The sequence below is a fragment of the Rutilus rutilus genome, assembly GCF_951802725.1.
Source record: "Rutilus rutilus genome assembly, chromosome: 19".
NCBI classification, from domain to species: Eukaryota; Metazoa; Chordata; class Actinopteri; order Cypriniformes; family Leuciscidae; genus Rutilus; species Rutilus rutilus.
Window position 1 is genome coordinate 15,137,345 of NC_140232.1, and position 18,641 is coordinate 15,155,985.

At 37.7% G+C, this 18,641-nt stretch overlaps 1 protein-coding gene across 1 annotated transcript in view; it reads right to left on the minus strand.

Moving 5' to 3' along the window:
* gfra2a (GDNF family receptor alpha 2a) overlaps positions 1–18,641 on the minus strand; it is an 87,405-nt gene that overhangs the window by 10,013 nt on the left and 58,751 nt on the right. The window contains exons 5-7 of the mRNA XM_084388993.1: positions 9,364–9,473; positions 8,093–8,233; positions 3,515–3,678 (exon numbers count right to left, since the gene is read on the minus strand). Coding sequence (XP_084245119.1) covers positions 3,515–3,678; positions 8,093–8,233; positions 9,364–9,473 — 415 coding nt within the window. The remainder of the gene's footprint in view (positions 1–3,514; positions 3,679–8,092; positions 8,234–9,363; positions 9,474–18,641) is intronic.

Consider the following 18,641-nt stretch of genomic DNA (forward strand, 5'->3'; position numbering starts at 1 on the left):
TGTTGGATTTCCTTGTAAACAATTTTACAAGTAATTACAAAGAACTAACAAGTAACACATTCAATTAAATGGAAAAAAAGAAAAAGAAAAGTAAGTATAAAGACTGTAAAACATACCCTAAAAATCTTATGGTGTATTGTGACACATTTTATAGCAAAGCAAAACATTCAGCTGGAATTAGCATTAGCATTAGCTCATGACGCAGGGTGTGGATAGATTTCATCCATCAATATTTGATCATGAAAAGTCAGGGATTTAAAAAAAATTATAATTATATTACTGGATACCAACTGCAGCCTTGGTTTCATCAACATAAACTAAGTTTCAGAATTTCATTTTGTGCAAGCATTATAAAAGCAAACACATTAACATAATAAGGGTGCACCAAGAGATTGGTCATCGTTTTAATTGGCCGATATTCTTCTATATTTAAATACATAAATAGTGAATGTGATGTTACGGCTTAGCAGGTGGATCTAATTGCAGCTGTTTACTTTATTAATAAACAAAAAAACAAAGCAGATAATTCAACAAGAAAAAAGTATATTTGATTACGGACTAAGAGACAGGGACACAGGAACTATCTAACATAAAAGTCTTTGGAAAAGGAAACTAAGATCAGGCCACATGTTACATGTCTATAAATTGTACGGTTCCTGTTTTTAAGAGTCATTACTGTAATTCATTGAGAGGACAAACATATAAGAGTAAACAGAATAAATTAACAATTAAAGATGCTATAAACTATATTTATATCATGATTGGTATCAGCTTCAAATTTTCTGATCGGGACTTCAAGTGGAGTCGAAAATAACATAATTATGAGTTCCGAGCACATGACCAAGTGAAGTTATATTTAATGAATTTAGATGTAGCTATATGGGTTTATTGTTCACAATAGAATCTACTTCCATGTTAAGTTTATGACTTAAATGTGGGACATATAATAATAAAGAATTTCCCATGTGCAATTGAAGGTGGCATAATTTCAAGATTCTTTGCTGTCAGTTTGACATCATGGAAACATTCCTTTTTTTGGCATCCCTGATTTAAATCAGACATGTTCTTATTAAAGGAGGAAATGGCAATGGCAACCTCCACGTCTTTATAAGTGGAGAAAGCGTAACAGTCAATTTGGATTATGTGCGCCTCGTAAGCCAGTCATATTGGCCATGACGTCAGTACCCGTTTAAGGATTCCATCCTTTGGGGAAATGAACATTGGGAAAACCAAATTTTTTTATGTCAAGTTTAAACTTTCTATTTCAAATTGATTCAATGTCACTGATTCCTTTGAGTCACTGGACTGTGTAGCATTTTTTACAAATAAAATGTTAGCAAAAATATAATTAGGTGAAGATTGTTGTTTATTACATGTTTATTACATGTTTAGTACATGTATTGTTAGATTGGTGCATGCAAATGAAAGTTATTCCTTGTGTTCATGCTTTGATTATTACTTATATTCCATTCTTCTGTTCTATTCTTTTCTAGCAGTAGAAACAGTATGAATAACTTGATGAATATCTGATAATTCATAACAATGGAGCACTGGAGACAATTTATAGTGCTGGGTGAAAAGAATCGCTCCCTCAGTTGTGCCCATGAGCGAGACATGTCACTTCTACAGGTAGATTCTGTGAGGGAACATCGTTTCTGCCTCAGGCAAACTTTAAGTGCTATTGGACCTGCTAGATAGAGCAAAGCGCCCCTTTTGAATTTCACCTCCAAAAATCACTGTGATGCCAAACCCTGCCTGGAATTAAAACACGGTAAACAGAGCGAGACTTTGCCCATTTTCTCTCTACCTGTCAGAATGAGAAAAATGGCCCATGGCAAACTATTCATCTTTCGTTTGAGTGGGACCAGAAGAAAAAAGATGAGTTTCAGCAATAGGGTGAATCTGTGATGCACATCTGACACGTTTTTGAATTGCTGGAGAATGGTAAAGTTTGACAATGTTTCCCCTCAGGCATTCTCTGATTATAAACTTCCTGCTTGGGTAATGAACTAATTATAATGTTTTACAATAAATTAAACATTGCTCTACTGGCCCAGCACGTACAGTCGTACACATTCGCACACAAACACATCGTGCAGTGTAAATAGCGACATGCAGTTTTGTGGCTCCTTGGGGAAATTGTGAGGACACATTTTTCTGTCTTGCCTATTTGTGCTGTTTTCTGAGGCGCACTCAATCACTTTACATTTTCAACTTTAATATGTTAATTACTGGCACATCAACATCTCTGGAGAGTTTGTTACACTCAGGTGAAAGACTGTACAAAGCAACGTGTCTGTGTTTGTGCGCAATTAACCAAACAAAGGTACAAATGTCAACTAATTTATATCTTGTCAGTTGTTTATTCTATAGCTCATAGCTTGACTATCAGCAACTAGTCCAATCACTGCTAATTAAACGCAAAGTAGCAGGTAGCATACAATATTCCTATGTATAAATATGTTGCCTTGTTTTTTAATTGATGTTCTGTATAAATGCAGCTGTGTTAGTGGTAAGATCTAAATATTTACTAAGCAACAAGTTCAGTATTTTAATCCATTCACACAGCTGCTTCTTTCTCTTTCTGCAACAGGGACTAAGACGCATCCATTTCTTATTAGACTTACCCTTGTGAAAAAGAAGTACACTTTTTTAAATCAACTATACTTAAGTGTGAACATAATGAGATGTTTGTGGACATTTAATTGCATTAATTGAAAATATATTATAGTTTAAATTAAAATTAAATGCAGTTAGTTACAATTTTTAGTGCTGTTTTGACCCACTTAAGTAGGACTTAAGTGCATCTTTATATATAATTTCATAATTAATTATATTGTCTTTAAAAGTATGGTAAAAGTGTACTGCAGAATGTACTAGCAAGCATTTATGGTAAACTAAAATATACTTTAATGCCATTTCTATTGAAATTTAAATGTCATGTATTTAATACATTTAAAAAAATATATATATTAAGTTTAGTACATTTAACGCACTACAGTTAAAAGTATTTTATGTTCTTTAGTATATTAGTCAACACATCAGATAAGTGTATTTGACAAAAGGAGCATGACAAAAGATTTAATAAAACAACGATTTAAAGTAAATATTTTAATTTGACATTATTACAAAGTGGACTTAAGTGTGTTAAGAAACAGTCATGAAAGTGTACTCTCTTTAGGTACACGTAAGTTGCCTTTTATTTCATTAATATTATATTGTCTGCAAGTACAGCTTTTTAAAATATACTTGTAAGATTTTAAGTACACTACAAGAGCACATTCAATACAATTAGGTGCACTTCCCTTTCACAAGGGTTTTACTGATTGACATTTACATTAGCATTCAAATTTACGTTTGATCCTTATACCTGTAACGGTAAAAGACTACTCAAAATAATTGGTTAAAATAAATTAGATAAACAATATAAAATAAGTACATTGCAATGAACTAACCTGTAACACGATGCAATATACAATGCTAAACCTTCCTGACCCCCTCAAATTTGACTTACGTTTAAATTCGGACAGGGAGAGATGATGCAGGGATCCTCCCCAGTTTCCATGGTTGTTTTAGGGACACTGGCAGTGGGCTCAAGATCAGGCTTCACTGAGCCTGTAGTAGGCTGAGGATCAGGCTTGGGTAGCGACCCATAACCAAAGGCCTGGATGGCATTTCCTGCAGGAAAAGAAAAAGAAAAAGAAAAGAAAAATCACAGAGTCAAAGCACATTTTCATAAGATAATTTTTCTGTAGGAAGTCAGAAAGTCAGAGAGACTTTAAATCGCTAGGTCCCTTGAGGAGAAGAATATGTGTCTTCCTCTCCAAGTTTGAGAGGAATGAGGCATTAGTTAGCTGTATATGGGGGTCAGCAGTTCAGCTAAATGCTAATCCTGCAACGCTTGCAGATTTTGGATCAGTTAATTGCTAGAAAAACAAACCAGGACACACATCCACTCACCACACACACATACGCAGGCTGTCTCACAATTTAGTGAGCCTTCAAGCCTTCAAGCCTTCATGCTTGCGCTCAAAACACGTTTAATAGGCAACAACTTCACTTATGAAGACAATGCTGTTTACGCGAAGCAGACAGGACATTTGAGTCACAATTAATTTCAAAAGAGTTTGCTAACATCAAACATCAGGACCCAAATACTGTTTACTACTTTTCTGCATGTATATTTATAACATCTCATTCAACCCACAACAAGGATATATGTGACCCTGGACCATTTTTTTACATTGAGATGTATACATCAAGTGAAAGCTGGACAAAAAAGCTTTCCATTGATGTATGGTTTGTTAGGATATGACAATATTTGGCCAAGGTACAACTATTTGAAAATCTGGAATCTGAGGGTGCAAAAAAATCGAAACATTGAGAAAATCACCTTTAAAGTTGTCCATTTATGTTCGCGATTGTGCTGCATTCACTCACAAAAATAAATGTTTTATATATTTATGGTATCTTAAATACAAAATATCTTAATTGAACATGATCTTTACTTAATATCTTAATGATTTTTGCCATAAAAGAAAAATCGATAATTTTGACCCATACAATGTATTGTTGGCTATTGCCACAAATATACCCGTGCGACTGATCCAGGGGGTCACATATGTGATGCTGCCTTACAATTCACCCAAAATAAGATATTTTTGGAACAGCCGTTACGTCAGAAGTGTGCCTACAATTCCTTAAAATGCAGTCTACGAAAGCAGCTCGCTAGTTTTGGTAATAGAGCCATGATTTACTGTAGCCTACATGCAATCCATGCAAATTATACTGTATCCTTGCTTGTTTTGACTTGAAAAATCTCTCTCAGCCTATCTCACAGTGGGATATCGGATGAAATGTCTCCTAAGCTAATGCCTGAAGCTCTGTAGCGTATTATCTTATGTTTTCGTTTCCGCTCTGTTATTTCTTTCACTCTCTGGAAGATATTCATGTCAAGCAGTCAAATTTTTTTTTTTTTTGGTGGAATTTCTTCATCTTAGAGTCTCTTTTATTTGCCTCCTAATTGTATCTCTAATAATGATTTTTTTATATGAAATGGAGCGTAAAGTTCATCTTTCTTTTTCTATTTTTGTTTCTGTATTTCTTTTCTTCCTCAAAAGAGCTTTCTTTACCAAAAATCCCAGACAAAGAATTATTTACTTGCCAGTATAGAAACAAGACGTTTTCGCCAACAGCTACATCTATGAACTATGATTTGTTACATGCTATTGCCAGTCAGTTACCTGTATAAATGGAATTGAGTGTGGCCATTCTTATTCTAGAGAGCATTTGATTGGACAAAATATGATGGGCCATGAGTGCAGAATCAGGCATTACATTTTTTGGCCCATTTTTTCATGAAGAGAAAGACTGAAGCATTAAAGTAGCCTACATAAGTGTATATCTGCTAAAGGTTCATTTATTGACTGTTTAGGAACTATTATTGTCTCAAAGCTAAAGGTGTGGTCGCTAAAGGTCCACTATCTATTGTCAATAGTGTATCATTGTAAAGCACAGTTCATACAGAAGCAAACCAAGCAGCAGCTCAAACTTAGCAGCTTCCTGTTGGTCAACGCAGTCACCAATTGTAACCCATTGCAAAATCCTTGTGGTGAATTTTTTTGCCCTGATGCGAAATTTCCAAACGCGTACATTCCTATTGAAATTAAGAATCGAAAACCACGTTATTCATAACACACACTGCGGGAATTTGGAGGCCAGGGCAACACCTTGAACTCTTGGTTCCTCAAACCATTCCTGAAAAATGTGTGCAGTGTGGCAGGGAACATTATCCTGGTGATAGAGGCCACTTCCACCAGGGAACACCATTGTCATGAAGGGGTGTACCTGGTCTGCAACTGTCACGGGTTGTGACGGAGAGACTAAACAAACGAATAACTCGAAGATCACGAGGATGATGAAGAAGGTTTAACAGGCTTTAATGCAACAGGTATTTCCACAAGGTACATCCAAACACAACTACATATAGACAAGACCAACTGAACTTAAGAAGTGGAGATTATGACAGGCACACACCTGAACACAATGACAAAATCAAATCAGTGACCATGACGACAAACAAGGCAGGGAGAAACGGTGAACGAAAACAATCAGTTTTTGGTGGTGTGACTGCAACAATATTTAGGTAGGTGGCACGTGTCAAATATACGTCCAAATGAATGGCCGGACCCAGGGTTTTCCAGCAGAACCTTGACCAGACCATCACACTCCCTCCACCGGATTGTCGTCGTCCCACAGTGAATCCTGATACCATCGCTTCCCCAGGTAAACGGCACACACTGTACGTACACTGCCATCCACGTGATGTAAAAGAAAACAAGACTCATCGGACCAGGCAAACTTCTTCCACTGCTCCAAGGTCCAGTTCCCATGCTTGTGTGCCCATTTTAGGCACTTTTGATGGTGAACAGGGGTCATCACCAATCTCTGATTAGCCAGTGGCTACACAGCAGAGTGTAATGCACAGTGTATTGTGAATTTTGTGAATTTTTTCATTAAAATTTTGTGTGACTTGTCTCACATACCCCTTCCACCAACAAGAACCAGGTGCTGGTTCGGAGCTAGAGCTAGTACCGGTTCGGAGTTGGTTCGACTGACGAGCCTCCAAAGAACCGGTTTGCTTTTCCACAGGCTAAAAGAGCCAGCGCAGAGCCAGGTCTTACGTCACAGCTACGTCTCATCTTTCCCAGTAACGTTAGCGTGGCGGCGCCAAACACAAACACATCATCAACAATGGACGTTGCTTTGCTATTGATGTTCATGGCTTTGCGGACCTACATCGGCATCCAAACACGGCGGATCCAACGTGTTCGCGCGGCTCTTTGTATTTTCTGCAAAACCGGTTTCGTCCGCGAAGCCCCGTCTAACTTACTCTGGACTTCTGAAGAGGACCAAAGTGCAAGAAAGCAGCTTGTTTCGTCGTCTGACCACTGCTGTTTTTGTTTAATCGCGTCCATTGTGGTTAGCTGCTGTTAGTTCGATTAGCTGCTATTTGAAAATGGCGGTCACAAGTTTCTCTTCAGTCTTGTTGGCCACGGTAACCCCGCCCCCAGCCTCTGACGCAAGCGGTTCTTTCTTGGCTCCGTTCTAGACCCTGCAATGATTTGGTGCTACTTAAGAACCAGTTTTACTGGTTCGGAGCTGGTGCTTTGGCGGTGGAAAAACAAAGAACCGATTTGAAACTAGGCTCTGGCTCCGAACCAGCACCAGCTCTGCCTTGGTGGAAAAGGGGTAACAGTAGATATTCTGTTGGCCTGGACCAGACGGGATAGCCTTCATTGTCCTCGTGCATCGTTGAGCCTTGTGCGCCCCAACACCCTGTCGACGGTTTGTGATTCGTCCCTCATCCACAACCACTGTTAGTAAATTCTCATCACTGCAGACTGGGAGCAACCCACAAGCCTTGCTATTTCAGAAATACACTGACCCATTTGCATTGCCACAACAATTTGGCCCTGGTCAAAGTCGCTCAGATCTTAATTCCTGCCCATTTCTCCTGCATCCAACACATGATTACGAGACCTGATTGTTTGCTTACCATCTAAGCATAACTACTAGTTCAACTAAATCTAAAATCTACAAAACTAAACATCTGTCCGCATGAATTTAATTAGATTATCATTTGAAAATAAGCCAAAAAAAGTTTTAAATGGTTGAAGTCACACATTGTCACCATGAAATACCAAAAAAGGCAGCACACGATAACAAGCCAGGGTGGAAGCCTTAGCCTCAGCCGACATGTTTACTTTCTGCTAACAAGCATGACATTAGTTACAAAACAATCAGACTTTATGATTCTGGAGGTGGGTAGAGATTCCACACATGGGATGAGTTTTGTAAGGGAAAGTAAACACAAAACATGGTTGCTTTCAAACATCGTAACAGTAGCTGCGGCATTCAGGTTTAAAAAGTAGCAAAGAAACCTATTTCTAAACAACCGCATGCTCATATAAGTACCATATCCTGAATTACTTATCAAAAAGCTGAGTATAATTCTGAATTGAATGCAAATGCTGAAAGAGGTGAGTGAAGCTGGAAGGGAGCTGGAAATAACAAAAGAGGAAAGACTTACGGAGACAGGTGTTTTCCACGAAGTCCTGTAGAAACTTCTCACAGTCCTCTTCCTGATTCCCGCTGCCTTTGCAGGAACACCAGGGGGAGATGGTGAAGTTTGAGTGACCTGAGTCTATGTAGTTAGGAGTCATGTCTGTTCCTATAGGGAGAACAAATCAAACAAAATATGTCATTCTAGTAACTAATAATGTATATCACATTGAATTAGGAAATTAACACAGGCATCAACATTACTTCATTTTCAGAGGTAACATTTCAAACAATTTCTTCATATTTTTGTTATTTATTGTCTTGATCAATGAAAAATATATATCTAATATTTGTTCAGCTTAGTTAATTATATTAGTTTTTTTAAAGATTTAATATTAATAATTGAATCATTAATTAATTAATATAAAATATAATACATATTTAAAGTTATACAATGTTTGCTAAAATATTAATAGTGCTTTTAACCCTCATGTTCTCTTGAGATTTATTTTTTTTGTATACTATACTATAAATTACAGTTCAAAATTGTGGTGTCGGTATGATTTTTTAAATTTGTTTTGAAGTCTTTTACACTCTCCAAGGCTGCATGTATTTGATAAAAAAAATACTATAAATCTGCAATATTGTGAGATATTATTACAATTTTAAACAACTTCTATTTCTACTTTAATATTTTTTAAAATGCAATGTCTTACTTCAATACAAAGCTGAATTTTCAGCATAATTACTCCAGTCTTCAGTGTCCCATGATTCTTCAGAAATTCAGATTTGATGCTCAATAAACATTCCTTATTATTATAAATGTTGAAAATAGTTGCTTAATGATTTTGTGGAAACCATGATCATTTTTTTTTTTAATTCTTTGAAGAAAAGAAATTTGAACAGCATTTATTTGAAATAGAAATTGTTTGTATCAATGTAAAAGTCTTTACTGTCACTTTTGATTCATTTAATGCATCCTTTCTGAATAAAATGATTAATTATTAAAGTATTAATTTCTTTAAAAATAGCACTGACCCCAAACGCTTGAAAAGTAGTGTATATGTACAAATAATAATAGTAGTTTCAAAATGAACAATTTTATATTAATTGTATTTAATTTTTAGGTATGCTCTTTTCAGAAAAGCTATTCGGAAAAGTTATGTTGATTTTGTTTGGTGTCAGTTTGACCACAGCAAAAACATAATCTAGATAAATAGCCTATGACAATTCACTGCATTGACTTCTGTTGTACATCTATATATCAAACAGAATTATGAAAAACATTCTTTAGCTCACCGATGAGTCTGGTGTAAGACGCAAGGCAGGCCTGGTAGTCATCGTTGAGGCAGCTGCTGATGGAGTGAGGGGTCATCTGACAGTTTGTGTGGAAATCAGCCAGTCGTGACCTTGGCAGAAAAACACAACAGCATCAAGCCAACATGAAACTACAAGGAAAAACGGAATGCAGTCAGTCTATAGTTTTGCCTAGGGGTGAAAAACTGGGGAAAGTTTGTGCATGTGTGTTTATGCCTGAAGAGGCACTACACAAAGGACAGCGTTTGAGTCTGTGCATGTTCAGAGGCATCTTCAGCTTTACACATCAGTGCTTTTTCTTCAAGATAAGGGGAAACCATGACCATCTCTCTTTCTTTTGCTGTCTTTCATTCTTTCTCTCTCTCGTCCATTAGTTAGTCATCGTTGCTGACTGTGACCACAGCATGTTTGTGGTTCAGAGGCATCCTGGGGGTCAGGCAGCAGACAGGACATCCTCTCTGGAGCATAAGAGCTTCCACAAACACTTTAATGTCTTCTTATAGTCATCTCCCTCTATATCTTAGCCTTTCATTCTCTGTCTGTGTAAGCAATTTGTTGTTGCAGAGAATTTTAAACATTGTCGGACAAGTTTACAGGAAATCTGGGAGCAGTGGCCAAACAAGTGAACAGACACAGTGGCTGTTTCTCAACACCCACAAACATCACCAGTCCAACCACACACATAGTCCTCTGTCCTTTTCATTTAAAGTCATTTCTTTGCTGTTTGGTTGGCTATCTTATTCTGAACAGTCTATAACAGAACTGTGCATGATCTCGTTAGTAGTTGGTTCCAGCACACATTTTCATACATTTGCACAGACACTATATAATGCATACATTAATAACATATTGACAGCATCTAAAACATTTTATGAATGAACAACTGTTTATGAATCCTCGGGGGGTCACAGAATATAGAATATAGAATGGTTCCAGCACACATTTTCATACATTTGCACAGACACTATATAATGCATACATTAATAACATATTGACAGCATCTAAAACATTTTATGAATGAACAACTGTTTATGAATCCTCGGGGGGTCACAGAATATAGAATATAGAATGCTCACCAAGGCTGCATTTTTAAAATGAAAATGATTGTTTTTATTTATTCAAAATGTAATTTATTTATGTGATGGCATTAGCAAATCTATTACTCCAGCCATCAGTGTCAGAAATCATTCGAATATGCTAATTCAGTGCTGAAGACACATTTATTATTATCGATGTTGAATGAATGAATGAATGAATACATTTATTTCGAGCAATATAATGACACATAACAAAGGCAATCAAGAAGCATTTTGATTCAATCTATACGACAAAGTGAATTCACCTTACTTTAACAGCAGTGGAAACTGTGTTACATTCCCCTCCCAGTATTCTTAGACAAATTGAAAGTTTAAAAGAAAAGCATTTATTTGAAAGCTTTAGTTACATCATCTTTACTGTAACTTTTAATAAATTGAATGTGTCCTTGCTGAATAAAAGCATGACAAAATCCAATCCAATCCAATCCCATCATGAACATACTTTATTAAATATACATTTGTGGAGTGTGATTTTTGGACCATGGAAAATTTACAGGAGACTAAACAAGTGGTCAGTAAAATGATATTAAGGTAGCTACACAGAAGAACTTGTTCTCAAACAGCCCTACTATTAAACATGATTACAAAAGTTAGCAGTCTTCATTATTAATTATTGTATTTTGCAGACATTATCTCAAGTCTTAAAATCTTTTCCTTCAAAATCCACTTGGCAAACACGGTTGTTCAAGTGCCCTTTAGTGCACTCTAAAGTTCGAGTCAGACAGAAAGTACAGTTAGAAGTGGGTCTCTGTGGAATGTAGTAGCCTACTAGATACACTCCCAGCAGCATGCAGAGTGTATTTAATTCATACACCCTCCCTTCTTTGTAAATGCACCTTTAATTAGCATACCGCTAAAGACCCTGCTGTGATTTACATGTCTAATTACATCTGTTCTCGCTGCTGGAATCAAATGGAGAGGTGCAAAAAATATTGATGTACCAGCTGGGTTCCCAACTAGATATTAATACTTCAAAGAATAGGACCTGGAAGTCATAAAACTTCATAAAACTTTCCAAGCTCCCAGTTCTTACTTTCTTAACTATTGCACAATATGACAAACAGGCAAGATGTTTTATATTCTGTAATACATTAACCATTGTTTTTCAAAGCAAAACCACCAATGTCCAATTAAATAAATACTTGACAAAAGTTTGACAAAAGCTAAGTTTATTCCAAAGTATTTACAGTAATGCAAAAGCTCCTATCAGACGTAAATTATTGTACGGGTTTCTGTGAAAAAATCAAGGATTACTCTTTGCCCTGAGTAAATACAAACCAAAAACAGTGAATTAACCTGTAAGTTGAAACTCATTGCTCAGCATGGCATTTAGTGAAACTTCTCAAAGGCAGAGGCAAAGTTCCCTCTCAGTGTTTGTTTCATCTTCAGTCCAATGTAAATTAATGTATAGTTACATTTGATATTTTTCTTATTATTGTTATTATTATTATTACAGAGTGGTTGCTAAAAACGGATTTTTTATTCTGATGATGATGATGTCTGAGTAGGAGAGTTTTTATGTTATTTTTTATTACTCCATCCATTTTGACCAGTGTGATATGTGTAATATGTTTTAATTTTGATTGTTTACTGCTTTTCTGCCACAGTCTCTTGGAAATAAAACATTCCTGTTCTTCAGCTACATCCTCCAAGACGCTCATGGTCAACGTGACAATTGATGGACACCCCATGTGTTCAGGAATTGAAATTGCTTAGACTCAATCAATAATAGTATCTCTTTTTCCCTCACGTACAGCTACAACTTTATAGCAGGACGACAGACTCTGAAACTGGGCCTCCTTCTCTTTCTACTGCATTAACCAGCTAATGAAGCAAATAATGCTTGTCTTATTTGTTCCATGTCTTATTTGTTCACTCACTTTTAGTGTATTAGTTGTAATTTCCTAGCACATTACACTCTTCCTTTTTGTTTGATTGTAATGATTTTTTCTCTCTCCCCCCATCCTAATTTTAGACAGACTTTTCTCCATCTTTCTTGTTTTTCAAATGAAGTACTCAGCCTGATAATGTGTTTTAACCAAAAGGATAGGGTTGTTTTGTGTTTTCATATGTCTTGAGTTTAGAAAAGGCTTTCTTGGATTGTTTGGGCAGAAAGTGCTCTGGCATCAAGATAAAGCACATTTCACTTCTCGCCAGGACTCCTCTATTATACCTGAGCAGACCACTCACTGCTCAAATTACAGCCTGTCTGCCTCCAAGGGTTAGAAAAGTCCTTTTAGATTCTCTATTCTCAGAGAGAACCCTAAAATGAGCACTGCTAACAGTTTTTCATGTACACACACAAAAAGCATTGGACTGAGATTCATTATCAAATATATATATATATTAGAACTCTAACGCTTAAAAGTCAGTTTGTGTGGTAATGAATCTCAGTCCAGTGGTCTTCAGGCCTGTAGGGAATTCATATATTTTAAACAATGCTATGGACGGCTCTTTTTCCGGAACATTCAAATATGCATTGCCACTGCCGCTGACCCAGAGAAAGCAGTTAGGCTAGCTATGAAACAGCTTCACAAACTATCCTCTTTTCCACCACACAGTATTTTTATTTTCGTGGTACAAATATTCAAATTATCACAGAAGTACTGGGATAAAAGTTTATAGTAAGGATATAACACTGATGTCTTGATACTTGATGTAACGATTGGTGCTTGCAATAATGACTGTATCAATTACATCGTTATGCCACGGTGGCGACAAGTAACTGTTAAAAAATGTATTTGTAATTGAATCATTCATTCAAGAGATTTGTAAAAAAAAAAAAAAAACGGATTCATCCAGTAATGAAACAAGTGAAGTATTAATATGTGAGTCATTGAATCATTTATTCAAACCATTTAAAAAAGAAAGAAAAATGTTGTAATATTTTTTTTTATATATATATATATATATATATACATATATTGCCCTTTTGTTGAGCGGCTCGTCCTTTACTGTGGGCTATGCGGATGAGGAGCTCAGTCCTGCCGAGCCAGAGACAGTTCACGTCAGTCCTGCTGAGCCAGAGATTGTTCACGTCACGTCCGCCGAGCAAGAGACTGTTCACGTCACGTCCGCCGAGCCAGAGACTGTTCACGTCACGTCCGCCGATCCAGAGACTGTTCACGTCACGTCCGCCGAGCCAGTGTCTCCGGACAAGATGGCCGCCGCCAAGCCAGTGTCTCCGGACAAGATGGCCGCCGCCGAGCCAGTGTCTCCGGACAAGATGGCCGCCGCCGAGACAGTGTCTCCGGACAAGATGGCCGCCGCCATGTCGCCTGAGCCCTCAGCAAAGATGGCCACCGACATGCCTGAACCTGAGCCCTCAGCAGAGATGGCCACCGACATGCCTGAACCTGAGCCCTCAGCAAAGATGGCCGCTGCCACGCTGTCTGTTCGTGTCCCTGAGCCGGTTCCTGAGCCAGTGTCTGTTCCTGCCCATTGCCGCCCCCAAGGAATTTTTTTTTTGGGGGGGGGCAGGAGGTCCCTTGATAGGACCATGGAGGCCGCGCCGCCATGGTCTCCTGAACTGTCTGGTCCACCCTGTAGCCCTGAACCGCCAGGTCCCCCTGAACCGTCTGCTCCTCCCTGTCCGCCCGCACGGCCGTCTCCTCCCTGTCCGCCCGCACGGCCCGCACAGGTCCACGAGCTCCACGAGCCTGGTCCTCCATCCCACCCCCGGAAACGCCCCCGCTCCACCTCCATCCTGGACAATTTTAGAGCGTCTGGAAGCCGGCTATGGGCTATGTAATGCTCACCAGCTGGAGTGCCCTTGAGAGCCACCAGAGGGCACTCCACACCAGACTATTATCACTCCCTCACAAACTACATTTCCCATAACTCACTGCCCGGACTCATCATCACTGATTGCATTCAACGGTCTCCTCACCCTGTTAGTCTCAGCCTATTTATACCATATTCACTCACGGCGAAGTTTTGTATGTTGTTGCACTGCATTTCTGAGCGTTTCCCTGGTTTCATGTCTCTTGTTTTTTTTGCCTGTTCCAGGGATTACTCTTTTGCCTCTGACCCCTGCCTGTTTTGTTGGTTTGTTTGTTTGGACAGCCTACCTGTGTCTTGACCTATTGCCTGTATATTGGATTACGTGTCTGGATTGCCCCTTAATTAGCTGGGGGCAACTTAAAACTTAATAAGCTGCATTTGGATCTCAACCTTCGTGTCTCGGAGCAGTTCGTAACAAGTAAATTGCATGCTATTTTGTTTAGTTGTCTGTTCAGAATTGTTGGAGAATTGTGATCTTTTTCAAACAAACAAAAAAAGGGATTCTTAATTTATCCAGAATTGTGCAGCTCTAGTTGGCACTGAACCAAAGACAGGCAGTTAGCATTTATCTTAGGATTCACAGTGTACAGTGGTACTTTGTGACTATTTATAATTTCTGATTCAGATATTCTTGGGTCTTCAGAAATGTCAAGAATATGAATGTCTATTTGCAAATTGTACTTATTTATCTAATAGTGAGAAGAAATGTCAAAATCGGATGGCATAAAGTCCAGGTTTTATTCAAACATCCAGTTGCTTTGCGACTAAAGATTAAAATTTGCTTTCATTGCACATGGACTGCCTAAATCTATGCCTCTCAATTGGAAAATGATGGAGTCACCCTATACTTGAGAATGAAAGAGCTCTCCTGATGCTGGCTTGAAGGACAAAGTACTGAGCCACTTTGAGACTAATGATTGACACTGAAAAACAAAAGGGCTCTGTACTTTTCGCCAAGAAAGCAATTGAAATGGTCCAATCTCTATTGAATTTCAGACTTATTGATGTTGAGGGCCATTACTGGGCCTTATTACGTTAGATTAATCTTCCAACAGCGAGGGGGACATGGTCAGATTTATTGATTCACCCCAGAGAGAAACATTTCTCCTCATAGTATAGAGTAAACTTGAAATATTTTTACTTAAAAGGAGACTGAGATGATTGTGTTCTAGAATAGACATGTTTAATCGAACACAAATGAAAATGAGGCTATGAGGGATAGACAAACAAGTCTGTTCAATTTGTACTGATGCATATAATGGTATGGACTGTTTCTTTATCCTGCACAAAAGACGATTTTTTGAGGGATTTTTGTTGTTTTTGTCCATAGCACGATTACAAGTGAAATAGTTTGAAAATAGTTCAAAGCAACAACAAAATCAATCGTTCACATCTCTGAGGAATGAATCAGGGTTTACGAATGATTTGTTGAGTGAATGATTCAATGGCTCACTCATAAACAAGAGGCTGCGAACAAAATTGCATACACTCTTAATAGCTACTTCTTTTGAATAAGTAATTACTTTCCGACCATTGAAAAGTACATTCTGTAGAGTGTGAATGTGTGTAGTATGAATGTAATGAATGTGCACACACTGTTTTTCTGTAACTACAGTATATAGTAGGTAAGTATGTGATTTCAGCCAGTCACTTTTTTGTTCATGAATGAATCACTGCTTTTGAAATAATTGCTTGAGTGAATGATGACACATTATATTAAAAGCCACAAAACTGAGGTTTCTGCTCTATCACCAAATACATCCCGTCCACTAACACATTAGTTAACTTAATATTTTCTATCTCCATCTGATGTCCTTACAAATATCTTGCTCCTCCTAGTCAGGGTTATGTTAGTGCAGAGAAGTGGGTCAGGGTACCCATGTTAAAAATCGATCTGTTCTTTGCTTTCTCTTTGTGAGAGCCTATCCAAATCTCTCAGACAAATCAGATGCAGTGGAGGAAAAACAACAGAGTGGAGACTTCAAACATTTTGATGTGTCACATCGATCCAGCTTCACATCTATGCATGAAAGAGCTTCTGAGCTGAACAAGCCAAATGATTTGATGCCCAAGTGCCTCCTATGCCTTTTGTGTCTTTTATGGGTCTTCTTCCTCATCTATTGTGATACTTTAACCCAGCTGTATCCCCAAACAGAGGTTTTGGTTATTTTTTTTTTTGTATTACCCTCTTAAGTAATGAAGAATGAATCTTAAATGGTCCATTGTTCTGGACATGTCTGTTCTGCTTAACCACTGTTCATCTCCACGGTCTCCAGGTATTTATCATGGTTTGTCTATACTCTCACTTCATTATTCTATGTTTACAACAAATCACCTGCTTCTGTCATCACATGCACTCTGTTCCAAAACCTAGTGAGCTGCCTAAAGATGCATTTTAAGTAATCATTGGAACGCTCCCAACACAAATTCTGTTCTAGTCATCTGACTTATGTTGCCTATGGTAGATATCTAGTTTGGAATTTTAGAATTCAGAATTTTAAGATATAATCACAAATACCCTTAGAGGGGAAAATCCCAAAATGCATTGTCCCTAAAGGCCCATCCAAACCAAGGACAATAAGTAGCACCTATTTACACTTAGTACAAAGAAAATTCAGCGATTTTCACTTAGTGTAAATAGCATCTATCACTATTTACACTGTGTAAATATAATTTAACGCTATTTTATTTAGTGCAAAGAAATTATTTTTGTTGCTATTTACATTTAGCCTATAATTATAACACTTAGCCTTTATGATGCCTTATAATAAACAGCAGGTTAGAATCAGTTGGTGTGGATGATAATATAGTTATAGGTATGAATGGGCCTTAACTTACAGTGAAACAATAAATCCAAGATGGCAGACGGGGTGAGTGTAATGCATTTTAAATGAATTATAAATAAACATATTCAAAACTGAAAAGTGTGAAAATGGATTATGGTATGGGTAATTTTTTTATGCTTATTAGAATATTATGATGTTAGATTAGCAACATGCTAATGTCAAACTATTGAAATTGTGAGTTGAGTTTCTGCCTATGTAGAGAAAATCATTCACTTATTAGGTTCCTTGATGGAGGATAAGTAACATCATTGGATTAAGATTAATGCTGCTTTCTAAGACAGCCTATGTAAGGAGCATCACTTATCACTCTTATAACAATGCCAACCCATGTCATTATCTTTGTCTCATTTCATTTATCTTCTTTGATACCACTTCAGCAATTTCAGATAAGATATGAACATGTCAAACAAACTCAACCACGAAAAAATAGCTTCTCTTCCTCCCAAGGCCTAACCATCTCAATCCCTTCATCTCAATGTGCATACTACCTATCCTAAATACAATGAGATTACAATAAGTGTGTCCCAAAGCATAGTATGTTGAAAAGAGTATGCCAAATGTCTCCAGATGGTCTACTATTTCTGGTAGATTTTCGAAGTGTTGATCTGTGCACACTCTGACGGCTGATATTGCCCACAACCCATTGTGTTTAGGAGAAAGATTTGGTTCAGAACAACAAACACGACCTAACCTTCTAACCTGACGAAAAATTATTCAATGTAATCTGTAATACATTCCATCTGCAACAACACTGTGAACCTTTATGAAGATACGGATATCACAATAGCAAAGCAGATAGCTTTGGCCATTAAGAGTTACGATGTGATAGTATGCCTACTCTTCTGCTACACACTCAAAAGTATCTACTTTTCCTTCACACAAAGAGTACATACTTTTAGGGTGCAGTATAAGCAGCTGAATTGGTAAATAGTAAATGTCTTATCGTTTTAGTTAAAAGGTACAGAGTAGCAGCCTCCAGGTATGCAAAAAACCCTGCATTATTACAGGTGACCTGGTTTTGTAAAGCACATTATGGCAACTGCTGAATCATGTTGCTTACACAACAGAAATACAACCAGGTCTACAACCAGGTCCTTCAATGACACGATTTTAATTCAGCTCCTTGTCCAAGCTTTTATTATTCTATGAGTGGGTTAAAGCAACTCATTCATCACCAACAAAACTGCATTTACTACACAATCCATCAAGTGCATCCAAAACCCTTGACATTGTTTGACTTAATAATCTCCAGTTCCCTTTCGTTCAGTCACTCCGAGTTACGTCAGTGACTGACGAATGGGGAAACCCCCATTCGTCAGTCACGGACGTAACGTCTCCGTTCCCTCCTCAGGGAACGAGGGTTACATACGTAACCGAAACGTTATTTTCACATTACATCTTTACTTGAGTTTCTGCCCTGGAAGTTGCTGCCAGAATCATATTCATAACACTGTTTCTAGCCAGTGCAGTCACTCACTGGCTTGGTGCCCTGCTACCTGCAATTCATTACCTAACCATACACCGCACTCAGACT